The following is an 11,015-nucleotide window of genomic DNA, read 5'->3' as shown; positions in this document are numbered from 1 at the left end:
ATAAATACCACGCAGCTCGTGCGCACAGCCTCAGTTGGCGGACTGTGTTGCTCGCGATTCCCTTTTCCCAGTCGCTGCGTCCGCAGGTGAGAGTTCATCCGGGAAACGGCCAACTGTTGCCAGTTGCACTCGGCGGGTGGCGCGCTGCAGGGAGCAGGATAACGGCCCCAATTACTGCCCCAAGTGCAGCAAATTACGGGTGTGAATTTGATTAATTGCCTTGAAAAGCGATTGTGAGCGGAGCAGAAGTGACTGTAAGCCGGGGATTTGTTATAACGACTTGTATATGAAGCTGACCCCATTTCCGCATTAATTGGCCATAACAACACAAAGTAAGTAGTGCTCTTCGTACGATTTGTACTATAAGTAAAGTTATTGCAATTTTGAAGTTTACTAAGACCTTGCCTAAACGCATGGTAGTATTTAAAGTAAATTTAGTATTATTTTGGAATTCTAGTTCCACATTAAAGGACAATCTATCATATATCATATAATTATACAACTTGAAAGCGATGTCATACTACAGTTAAAAGCGTATGCTAACATATCAGATCCTATAATGTCCAAGATTATTTTATGTTTCATCAATCAGGCCAGTTAAATATAGAAGTAAGGTGAATGTATAAAATGTCAAAAAACATATAACCTTAAAATCACTGGTGTAACGGTGTTTCTTATCCTTCCACTGAACACACTGCAGCATACTGCATTTACCCCTATTTCCAACACTGTCGTGCAGAGGAGCCCCAATCGAGTGGCACTGGGGGTGGGTGCTGGCGAGAACAAAACTGGTTGCCAGTCGGGTCGGCGGCTGGTCAATCATATGGCGAGAATAGTGGTTAAAGCCACCCCTGGCGTGCCAGCTTTATCGGGGGTTGCATGTGGTGTTGGGATTGCACGGTGTGCCGAGTGTATCCGATTCCGATTGTTATTCCGAATCCGAATCGGACCTGGTCTCGAATTCGGAAGCGCAATCGGCGGCTCGCGCACAGTCAGTCTGCAAACTTCGGAGCGTGCGGTTGTCACTTTTCGGTCGTCTGCGTGTTTTCTCTTTCCCGATTTCAGCACTCTTCCCGCACACACACACACAGCACTCGCCACACACACACACGGACGCAGACACAGGAAGAAGAGTGAGAGAGGGTGGAGCGGAGAGGAGGCGACTTTCGCTCGAATTTCTCGCTTGTTGTTATTGCTGCTGCTGCTGTTGTTGCCGTTGTTGCTGTGGCCGTAGTGTATATACCCACTGTGTGACTCCGCAGTGTGCGTGTGTTTTTTCCTGAAAGTTCGAATTCTCTTTTTCCGCCTGCTTGAATCAGACTCGGGTTCGGATTCAGAATCGGAATCGATAGTCACCAACCAACTAACCAGCCAACCAACCAATCAACCAACCAAAGTCACCATGGCCGACAACAACAACTGCCCAAAGTGCAAAAAATCGATCGCCGCCAAGGAGGCGGCCGCCACGAGCATCGGGTGCAGCGCTGAGGACTGCCGGAGGAGGTTCCACCGCACGTGCGTCAACATCGACGACGCGGTCTTCGAGGCGGTCCAGAAGAACCCGATGATATCCTTCCACTGCGACGAGTGCAAGAACCAGTCGCCGCGCGCCTTCGCGGCCAAGCTGCACACCATCGAGGAAAAGGTCAATAAGGTGTGCAACGGGGTCAACCAGATCCAGGGCCGTATGTACCAGCAGTACTTCCAGTTTGGCAACCAGCCGCTTCAGGCATTGGGCGCCTCGGCCGCCGGCGTGGGTGGCGGTGGCCTGGGTGGCGGACTGGACGGCAAGAAGCATCCGCAGCAGAACAACCTCATCGTGGTAGGGAACAATTGCAACTCAGACCGACTGCAGGTGGTCTGCGACTACGGGCGCTGGGTGCAGGTGGGCAAGTTCGCCACGAACACCAGCGAGGAGGACGTGATCGATCACCTGGCCGAGGAGCTGAAGATCAACAAGAACCTGGTCAAGTGCACCAAGCTGGTGAAGAACGATGCCAACCTGTCGCAGTTGTCGTACTGCAAGTTCAAGATCTCCATTCCGGACTACCGCTTCAACGAGCTCTTCAACGAGGCCATCTGGCCCAGCGGCGTGATGGTCAGTCCCTTCACTCCGCGCTCCCAGCTCAACCAGAATCGCCTCTAGAGGGACGGGCCCGGCAGCCGGGAGAGCGGTGACCGGGCGAGGGTGAAGCAGGAGCACAGGACAGGCTGAGCAGGATGGGGAGGATGAGCAGCTGGAGAGCAGGTACCCAAGGGACAGAGTGCGCCTGCGCAGGGAGCGGATGAATGATTACGAGCAGCAGCTGGAGGAGGAGGAAGAGGAGGAACTGCATCGCGGCCTGGCAAACAAGGGTTGCTATACCTACTGCAGCACACCGCGGATTCCCCGAGTGCGCCGACTTGGGCTGATTGATGGAGCAGCAGACGGAGGAGCAACTATGTGCCCCCATTGTATGCTAATTTTCGACACTCGAAAACATTGTCTAGATCTTTAAAAGCTTACAGAACCTATCTAATGGAAAACCAAGAGCATATTTATTGAATTAACTTTGAAAATGCATTTTAAAATGTTTTAGCGTTGCGTAAATAACGAAATGAAATCGATAAAGAAAACCAAAAGTATTTTAATGGCAAACTCACAAGTAAAATAGATGTGAAGCAAAAAATATTAGTCATTTATGCATTACTGTCGTACTTAAATTAAACTAAACCGAAAACAAAACGAGAAAACTAAGCAAACCAACTAAACGTACTTAAAGAGACACACACACACACAAACCGAAAGCGGTTATTCAGGCGCGTATTTAAACCATTTACCGTTTAACCATTCAACCCATTCAACCCAGGCACCGAGGTTCCCCCTTCATCTTCATTTTCCAACTGACTTCCGGGGTCTGGGGATCCTGCGGATCGACCAGACCGACGGAGATTCCACTACGACGCGTGTGCGTCTACCTATCACATTAAGTACTTAACCGTAACCAATATCAAAACCTATATTCAAGCAGACGACGGCTTATATTGTATTCGTATATGTATGTAGTTTGAGGCATTTTCAAAGCTTGTTCCTGTTCCCAAAGACGTTTGGACATTTTGCGAACCACTGCACAGGACACTGGCCAGCAGCTAGACCCATTCAGATTCAGATCGAAGTATATATGCATTTGCGTTTTCGACGGCCGGCGCTCCCAGTTGGGATGTCCGGCCCGGATGGCAGTTACCACAGTTACCACACACGTTCCACACGGACAGGACTAGAGACGAAACTAGAGGAAACGAAGCTGGGCAAATCCGTTGCAATAATAACTCACTGACCGAGTATAATGGATGTACATTTCGTAATTGATCTATTTTTTTACACCGATCCGACAGCAATATTTTCCGTGGGCTCCACGCCAGCGATCCGAACAGAACCGTAGATATTTACGCAAGAGTCAGCAAACGAAATGTAAAACACATATATTATATATTTAGTATACAACAATATGCATGCATGTATTTATGTCAACTTTTTCAATAAATTCTACAAAACTTAAATACCAAACACGATTGGAGCGGATTGATCTTTGGGTCATCTATGGGCAGCTACGTCGATCTATCAGTATTAAGTTTACTCTACTTGCAAAGGACGTGTTCTTTCGCTTTCTTTACAGATTCAAGATTCAGCAGAATGGCCAACTCCAAGCGAAAGCTGCCCACGAAACCCAGTGCCACAGAGGACCCTAATCCGCAAAAATATACACGAAGGTCGTCGGAAGAATCACGTACAGATGTAAATCACAAGAGTGCCAAGAAGTCCTTCCTTTCCCTAAACCAAATCTTTCGAGATTGCCTCGGTCACGATCTGAGCAACTTCACCAGCCTGGCCCACTTTACCAGCTGGCTACACAGACCCGTAGATGGAGCCGCCCTGGGCATCTTTCGCATGCTCTACGGAGCAGCCATGCTGATTGACATTGCGGAGGAGCGGGGTGGCGGCCAGCTGGACGTGCGGTTTCAGGAGCCGCTCCACTGCCACTTTCCACTGTTCAACGGGATGCGGGCATTGGCCTATCCGCTGATGGGCTGCGTCTATCTGTGCATGTGGCTGGGCGCCTGGGGCATCATGCTGGGCTATCGATTCAGGACCAGCTGCCTGGCCTTCCTGATACCCTACTGGTACATCTTTCTGCTGGACAAGCCGACGTGGAATAACCACAGCTATCTATTCGGTCTGGTGGGAACATTGCTGCTCTTCACCCAAGCGGAGTCCTACTGGTCTGAATACCTTTAACATCCCCTATTTCCAAATAAACGAGCTGTTTCCACCTTTCAGCTCCCTGGACAGCTGGCTGAATCCACGAAAGAGTCGCTGTATTCCCTACTGGAACTACTTCTTAATCAAATTCCAGTTCTTCGTCCTGTACATGTACGCAGGTCTGAAGAAATTCTCGCTGGAGTGGCTATCCGGATACGCGATGTCCAATCTGAGCCACCACTGGGTCTTTGCCCCGTTCCGGCAAGTGATTGATCCGGAGCTGATAGACCTGCTCATCGTGCATTGGTTCACCGCCTTCTTCGACGTGTCCATAGCTTTTTTCATGACTATGGAGAAAACGCGCCTACTGGTCACTCCTTTCATGCTCAGCTTTCACCTAATGAACTCCCGACTGTTTGTAATAGGTAAGTGTCATGTTAACTATTTATAATCCTACAAATCAATATTTATGTAACTTTGCTTACCCATCAGGCATGTTTCCCTGGGTTTGCCTGGCCGAAGTGCCGCTCTTCTTCAGCTTCGACTGGCCGAGGAGGCTAGGCAACTGGTCCAAAATTCCAGTCGTCCATTCAAAAGGTCCAGAGGAAGAGCTTTCCAAGCCGAGAATCCTGGCCAGACTGCGCACGGGTCTCATCCTCGCCTACTGCGGAATGCAACTCTTCCTGCCCTATTCACACTTCATCACCAAGGGCTATAACAACTGGACGAATGGGCTGTACGGCTACTCCTGGGACATGATGGTGCACTCCTACGACACGCTGCAGACATCCATTCAGGTGGTGGACAACGAGAGCCGCCAAGTGCACAACCTGAATCCATACGCCTTCACGGAGTACGATCGCTGGACGAAGTACGCCGACATGGCAGTGCAGTACGCCAGGTGCATCGAGGAGAATATACGAGAGAAACAGCCAGATATTGGGAAGAACATTTCCATCTACTTCGACATCTGGTGCTCCATGAACGGACGCTTCCAGCAACGTTCCTTTGATCCACGCGAGGATCTTCTCCGCGCCAAGTGGTCCCCCTTTGAGAGCACCTCCTGGTCGCTGCCACTGCTGAACGAACTGAACCACATGCGGCCCAAGCTGCGCACCATTGAGACTGAGGTGCTGGCCTGGAACAACTACTCCGATGTCATTTTCGTGGCGGATTTCCCGGGACTTACTCTGACGAACTTCATCTCGCCGGACCTCATCAACTGCACGCTGACCATTCTCGAGGGAAACGTTCGGTACAGGAACGAGCGGGATCCGGAGGCCTATTTCCTGACAGCCGGCAAGAGCATCGGTCTGGAGAGCAACATCACCCACTTGGTCACCACCATTGGCCAGAAGCCAGCTTCGTATCTGTTCACATACACCAACAAAACGATGCTGGAGCAGGGCATCACGATAGAACAGCCTGAGATCGAGGAGCGGTCTGTCCTGCCGCTGTGGCAGGAGTTCCAGCATAGGGTTACCAACTACCAGCAGTTTTTGGGCCACATTGGCAACTGCCTAATGTACTTGCTCTACGATGTGCCCATTCCGCAGGCCGTAAAGGGGGGAGATTGAAGGAGAAGGCTAACCATCGGCTCTATTTCGGTTTTAGCCGTATCTAGATTCGATATAAAATCTGTTCAATCACAATGAAAACCTATATTGCCTATAAATAAGAGGATAACAATTTGTATTGAAAAAATGAAGGTCCGATTCGAAGTATCTATACAAATCCTCTTGGTTTTGTCTATATCAATGAAATGCATTTAATAATATCACATTATTTTGCATTTACATAACGATACGCTGAAATCAATCGAATCTCGAAACAAAACCTTGGAAACCGGAACAGAGCGATATAACCGAATGTATGGGTGATAAAACTGATAATAAATGTTCCATATTGTACCACATCCCGTCCAATTTCTCTTATCGCATATCTACAGCTGTATTTACAAACGTCACAATGATACTTTAAGCCTATGAATAGCGAATCTCCGGGCCAGGAGGATTCTACGTTGAATTTAGTGGCTAGGGAGTGCCAAACGAAGGGGATGGTTATAACATTATAACAAACACATACATAGGCTAGGAGCCTCGTCTACGCCACGCCCCGCGTCTTCTTCGCTTCCACATCCTCATTGATCTCCCGGCTCGGGTCGAACTGCTGCGTCTGCGTCTCCCAGAGGCGGGCATACAGGCCATTCTGCCTCAGGAGCTCCGAGTGGGTGCCACGTTCACCTACACGTCCGTTCTCGAGCACCAGAATCTCGTCCGCATCCTTGACCGTCGAGAGACGGTGGGCAATGCAAATGCTGGTGCGCCCTGAGGTAGCGCGGGTCAAAGCCTGCAGAATGTTCTACAAAGGGAAGAAATCCGATTCCGTCAGTTTGTACAAGATAATACCTCTGACTTAGTCGATTCCAACACTCACATGTTCAGTTATCGAGTCCAGACTGCTTGTAGCCTCGTCGAAGATCAGAATGGGCGTGTTCTTCAGTATGGCCCTAGCGATGGCAACGCGCTGCTTCTCGCCACCAGATAACTTTAATCCTCGTTCGCCGACCTGAGTGGAGTACTGTCCTGGCCAGCTCATGATGGAGTCATGCAAATCAGCCATGCGGGCAGCATTCTGCACCTCCGCGTGGGACTTGGACAGGTTGCCGTAGTGGATATTGTGCTCGATGGTGTTGTGGAATAGCACCGAATCCTGCGGCACCACAGCAATAACCTTGCGCAGGCTCTCCAAGTCCACGGCGCTGATATCCTGGCCACCGATCAACACTTTACCAGAGTTTGGCTCAAAGAAGCGGAAGAGAAGGCGTACCATCGACGATTTTCCTGAGCCAGAGCCGCCCACAATGGCGACGTTTTTACCGGCGGGTATGGTGAAACTGAGGTCTCGGAAAATGGGCTTGCCAGGTTCGTACTCGAAGTTTACGTTGCGGAACTCAATGGATGAGTTAGTGGTGTCCACAAACAAGGGCTGTGCATTGGCGGCCGTCTGAATGCTACTGTCCACGTTCATCAACGTGAACATGGCCTGCATGTCCAGCAAAGCCTGCCGAACCTCGCGATAAACACTGCCCAGAAAACCAAGGGGGATCGAGAGCTGGAAGAGCAGGGCGTTGACCATCACCAAATCTCCCACCGTCATGTTGCCCTGGGCAATCTCCTTGGCGGCCAGTACCATAATCAGACTCAGTGCGCTGCTAAAGATGGCGTTCTGGCCAAAGTTGAGCAGTGCCAGACTGGAACTAGTCTTCAAGCTGGCCGCCTCATACTTCTTCAGCACCTCGTTGTAGCAGCCCGCCTCGTACTTTTCGTTGTTGAAGTACTTCACCGTCTCGTAGTTGATCAGCGAGTCCACGGCCTTGTTGCCGGCCTCGTTCTCCGCCTGGTTCATGAAGACACGGAACTGGGTGCGCCACTGGGTCACACTCAGAGTGTAGGCAGCGTATATGCCCACGCAGCCCATGCTGACACCAGCGAAAGCCAGGCCACACTTCACTCCCAGAATACTGGACACGAGGGCCAGCTCAAAGATTGTGGGCACAATGTTGAAGACCATGGCGGAGAGCACAAAGTTAATGCCCCTCGATCCGCGATCGATGGTCTTTGACAGTGCTCCAGTTTGTTTGTTCAGATGGAAGGCCAGATCCAGGTTGTGCAGATGCAGGAACACATTGCTGGCGATCTTTCGGATCGAGTGGTGGGCCACCTTGGCAAACACTGCATTCCGCAACTCATTAAAGCCCGCCGCACTGGCTCTAGCAATGCCATCTGCGGGAAAAAGACAGTTAAGATCTATTATGATAGGGAACTCAGGCTAAGAAACCTACATCCCAGCATTAGTGCGGTGGCTGCGGAGAGGACCGCATCCGGGGCAGTGTCCATGTTCAGCGTTGTCATCGTGTCCACGGCTCCTTTGAACAAGAAGGGCACACAGACGGTCAGCAGCTTGGAGCCAGCCAACAGACCCAGGGAAATACCCACCCTGTCCATTTGGAAAACAATAAATAATAAAGTATACTCAGGCATAGTCAGATAAACTTACCGCTTTCGCACCAGTGGATCCTCCTTTGGCCAGATGTAGGCCATCATGGCACGCAGCATATCCTTGGAGGTGACCTCCGGCGCGTCTAGCTTGCCCAATCCCGAGCCACCATCGCTGCCGCCCCCTATATGAACATGACATAGTCGTGATTGCTGTTGTTGTGGGCGGTAAGGTCGCTGCCGCTGTAGCGTTGTTGTTTTTGCTGCTGCTGCTGCTGGGGCTCCACCTGCATTGAATTCACTTGGATGCAGCCAAATTCAGACAGGCGCTCAACACAACAAGCGCACAAACAAACAAAGAAACAAACGGACGCACGTACTCGGTCCACAAAACAAAATCAATTTTGGGTTGGTTAGTCAATAAAAAAAGCGTGAGAGGCTAGTACTAAATAAAAAGCCTGCGGATCTGCAGGGGTGCTGTATTAATCAGGGTAGTCGGGCATTGGTTATTTACTGGGTAACTGATGCTGCCCCACGGCACCTACCTTTGGCCTTCTTGCCGAATACTCCACCCAGGAGCTTGCTGCCCGGCGTGGGCGTAAACGGGGTAATCTTCTTCCGCTTGGCATCGTTGCTGTTCTTATCATCAACCTTAGTCAGCGAAGAGTACAGCTGAAAGGGGTCAATTACAAAATAAAGTTTAAATTTTCTGTGATTTATTACAAAAATGTAAATGCCTCGAACAATATAAACTTAAGTAGTTCTTCTTTAATAACTATTATTATTCATTTCAATGCCTTGTTGTAAATTCTAAGCTCAGCCTATACAGCTTCTATGTAGCTAGATGCACCGATTGAAAGTCAGCGAGGTAACGGATACACTCTTGGAGGTAAGACCGTGCTACTGCACCACTTTCCGTCAGTTTGGGAAGCTTATCCAGCTCTCTACCAAATATCTCGTATTCCTTTATTTTGTATTCTACGAGGTACGACAGCTCTGGCTGCACGTCCTGAAACTGCTCGGCGTCTCCAAAGGCAATCTGATTGAGGATGTTGGGAAAGTAGGCCTGCTGCTTGAAGATCAGGTGCAGCACCACCCTTAGGTTGTGAGAGCATCCATCGTCGATGTGCACGAACATTTGATCGTTCAGATTGTGCTCCCTGATGAATTTAAAGATGTTCCGGTGAAAGGTTTGCGTTGATAGCTCCTTGTTGTGCTTAATCATGTGCTCAATGTCCAGCAGGGACACTTCAAAGTAATCGTGTTTATTTCCTCGTAGCCAAAAGCCATATTCTGTCAATAGCTTAAAGTTGGGCAAAGCACCGTAGCTGATGAACAATTGATCATATGGTTTGGTCTTGGAAAATGGTAGAGATTTTAATGTTAGGACGTAATCAGGACCTTCAATCCCCGCTGTGATGTCCACTTGATCTGAGTGGTTAAAAAGATCCAGGAACGGAGCCAATGCCAAGTTGGTGTCGCCACTGATAAGCGGCTGAAAGTAGTTGCTCTGCTTTTTCAGAAAGCGGGAACTAAGGTGGACGCTTCTGGTGTTTACGCTGAAGTAGGCCCACTTAAAGTGTGCGAGTGTCCAAATCTCATGGCCGTAGCTCTTCCCACAGCAATCGCAGTTGTGTACAATGTTCTTCATTATTTCAAAGTAACCTCTTATCTGACGGTTCTGGGCCACGGTCCGCTCTAGCAGGGATTCTGGCAGACACTGTAGCTCGGGTATGGAGCAGAAATACGGAGTGGAGTAGCACCTGGGCAGGGTGTCCAAATAAGCAGCGTAAGTAGAGGAGTGGGTCCCTAGCGAACACTCCTGCAGGTGCTTGTGGTACAAAATATAACAGGCTATCAGTGCCTGAAAGGAAATTCTGGAGTCCTTGTCAAATAACTCCTCGTTGAAGAGACTTTTGAATGGCCCATCAGATTCCAGAGTCGCTATGCTTATGAGACAAGCAACGGGTAGGCGAATAAGCTCATCCTCCGGGGAAAAGCTGTCCTGTTTAGAGCATAGTCCTCGACCTGTCTGTTCGTAGTATTGGGCAGACAAGTGAGTGTGGTTCTGCCAGCCAACGGAGTGCAGATGAACGTAGAGGTCGTGCAGGGAACCCGAATCCTCGTCAGACTTCTTGGCCCTCTGATGCCGGCGACGCTGCGTGCGACCCATTGTCCCCAATACCCGATCGAGCCTCCAAGTCTGTGTGTGCGCTGTTTTGGTCTAACTCTATGCTTGCTGCAACGAAATAAGCCATAGCGTGGAGCATTAATTCAGGATTGATCGAATGAAAGTGGAGAAGGACCAAAACAACGCACACGCAGACTGCTTTCCCCGCCGATCGCTTGCTGGCCCCACTCAATCAAACCGCCAATTCATTGCGTATTTACGCGTAATTACGAAATCGTAATCTAGTCTAGATAGTCTGGCAGGTGGCCTTGAAATGGGTCTAGAAGCCGAGCACTCACCACTCTTGCCTGCACGTGTGTTCCCGGTCCCTTAGCGAGTGTGTAGCATTTCGCGCGTCCCAAGTGGGCGGGTAGGTGGATGCTGCACTGCTTGGTCAGGTGAAGGAGTCCGGCCATTACTCAATTGCCAGGCGAAAACAAAATAAAGTCCCTCTTCTTTCGCACCGTCCCTGTGTTTTTGCTACGATATCAGCATTCGCATGGCAGCGTCAGCTGTTTGGAGTTGCCGTATCGCTGTGAATGGCACGCCAGCTAACAGTCGCCGCCTGAACCAGTTCCATTTAAAATAAAAAAAATGCTACTATTTT

The 11,015-nt window shown here is 49.8% G+C and overlaps 4 protein-coding genes across 7 annotated transcripts; 2 read left to right on the top strand and 2 right to left on the bottom strand.

The window, feature by feature from the left end:
* LOC6736370 (vitamin K-dependent gamma-carboxylase) lies at window positions 1-6,155 on the top strand. 3 transcript variants are annotated; one of them, XM_039294231.2, is made up of 4 exons: window positions 1-332; window positions 3,631-4,260; window positions 4,319-4,665; window positions 4,733-6,155. In XM_039294231.2, the coding sequence occupies exons 2-4, from the start codon at window positions 3,674-3,676 to the stop codon at window positions 5,815-5,817; spliced, it is 2,019 nt and encodes a 672-aa protein (XP_039150165.1). In that variant the 5' UTR covers window positions 1-332; window positions 3,631-3,673; the 3' UTR covers window positions 5,818-6,155. The 3 variants fall into 3 exon arrangements, with proteins under 3 accessions (XP_039150165.1, XP_016029867.1, XP_002083246.2); XM_016170477.3 differs by having other exon boundaries at window positions 2-332; window positions 3,657-4,260; XM_002083210.4 differs by lacking the exon at window positions 1-332 and having other exon boundaries at window positions 3,581-4,260.
* On the top strand, window positions 963-3,547 carry LOC27206264. Its single transcript, XM_016170476.3, has one exon. The coding sequence runs from the start codon at window positions 1,403-1,405 to the stop codon at window positions 2,144-2,146; it is 744 nt and encodes a 247-aa protein (XP_016029868.1). The 5' UTR covers window positions 963-1,402; the 3' UTR covers window positions 2,147-3,547.
* Window positions 6,156-6,165: 10 nt separating the features above from the next.
* On the bottom strand, window positions 6,166-10,962 carry LOC6736368 (iron-sulfur clusters transporter ABCB7, mitochondrial). 2 transcript variants are annotated; one of them, XM_016170636.3, is made up of 6 exons: window positions 10,708-10,962; window positions 8,784-8,910; window positions 8,300-8,525; window positions 8,085-8,239; window positions 6,677-8,025; window positions 6,166-6,601 (listed from the first exon to the last, which is right to left on the bottom strand). In XM_016170636.3, the coding sequence occupies exons 1-6, from the start codon at window positions 10,822-10,824 to the stop codon at window positions 6,344-6,346; spliced, it is 2,232 nt and encodes a 743-aa protein (XP_016029865.1). In that variant the 5' UTR covers window positions 10,825-10,962; the 3' UTR covers window positions 6,166-6,343. The 2 variants fall into 2 exon arrangements, with proteins under 2 accessions (XP_016029865.1, XP_016029866.1); XM_016170637.3 differs by having other exon boundaries at window positions 8,300-8,423.
* On the bottom strand, window positions 8,933-10,473 carry LOC27209454 (SET domain-containing protein 4). Its single transcript, XM_016184880.3, has one exon. The coding sequence runs from the start codon at window positions 10,409-10,411 to the stop codon at window positions 9,071-9,073; it is 1,341 nt and encodes a 446-aa protein (XP_016029864.1). The 5' UTR covers window positions 10,412-10,473; the 3' UTR covers window positions 8,933-9,070.
* Window positions 10,963-11,015: the final 53 nt, after the last annotated feature.

This window comes from Drosophila simulans, chromosome 3L, assembly GCF_016746395.2.
Source record: "Drosophila simulans strain w501 chromosome 3L, Prin_Dsim_3.1, whole genome shotgun sequence".
NCBI lineage: Eukaryota > Metazoa > Arthropoda > Insecta > Diptera > Drosophilidae > Drosophila > Drosophila simulans.
Note: the sequence above shows the minus strand (reverse complement) of the source record. Positions and strands in the feature narration are given on the sequence as shown.

Coding starts and splice junctions, on each gene's coding strand:
- LOC27206264 (XM_016170476.3), top strand. CDS start 1,403: ATGGCCGACAACAACAACTGCCCAAAGTGCAAAAAATCGATCGCCGCC.
- LOC6736370 (XM_002083210.4), top strand. CDS start 3,581: ATGGGCAGCTACGTCGATCTATCAGTATTAAGTTTACTCTACTTGCAA. Junction 4,261..4,318: donor ACCCAAGCGGAGTCCTACTG/GTCTGAATACCT, acceptor TCCACCTTTCAG/CTCCCTGGACAGCTGGCTGA. Junction 4,666..4,732: donor CTCCCGACTGTTTGTAATAG/GTAAGTGTCATG, acceptor CTTACCCATCAG/GCATGTTTCCCTGGGTTTGC.
- LOC27209454 (XM_016184880.3), bottom strand. CDS start 10,411: ATGGGTCGCACGCAGCGTCGCCGGCATCAGAGGGCCAAGAAGTCTGAC.
- LOC6736368 (XM_016170636.3), bottom strand. CDS start 10,824: ATGGCCGGACTCCTTCACCTGACCAAGCAGTGCAGCATCCACCTACCC. Junction 8,026..8,084: donor CACCGCACTAATGCTGGGAT/GTAGGTTTCTTA, acceptor TTTTTCCCGCAG/ATGGCATTGCTAGAGCCAGT. Junction 6,602..6,676: donor TGGACTCGATAACTGAACAT/GTGAGTGTTGGA, acceptor TTCCCTTTGTAG/AACATTCTGCAGGCTTTGAC.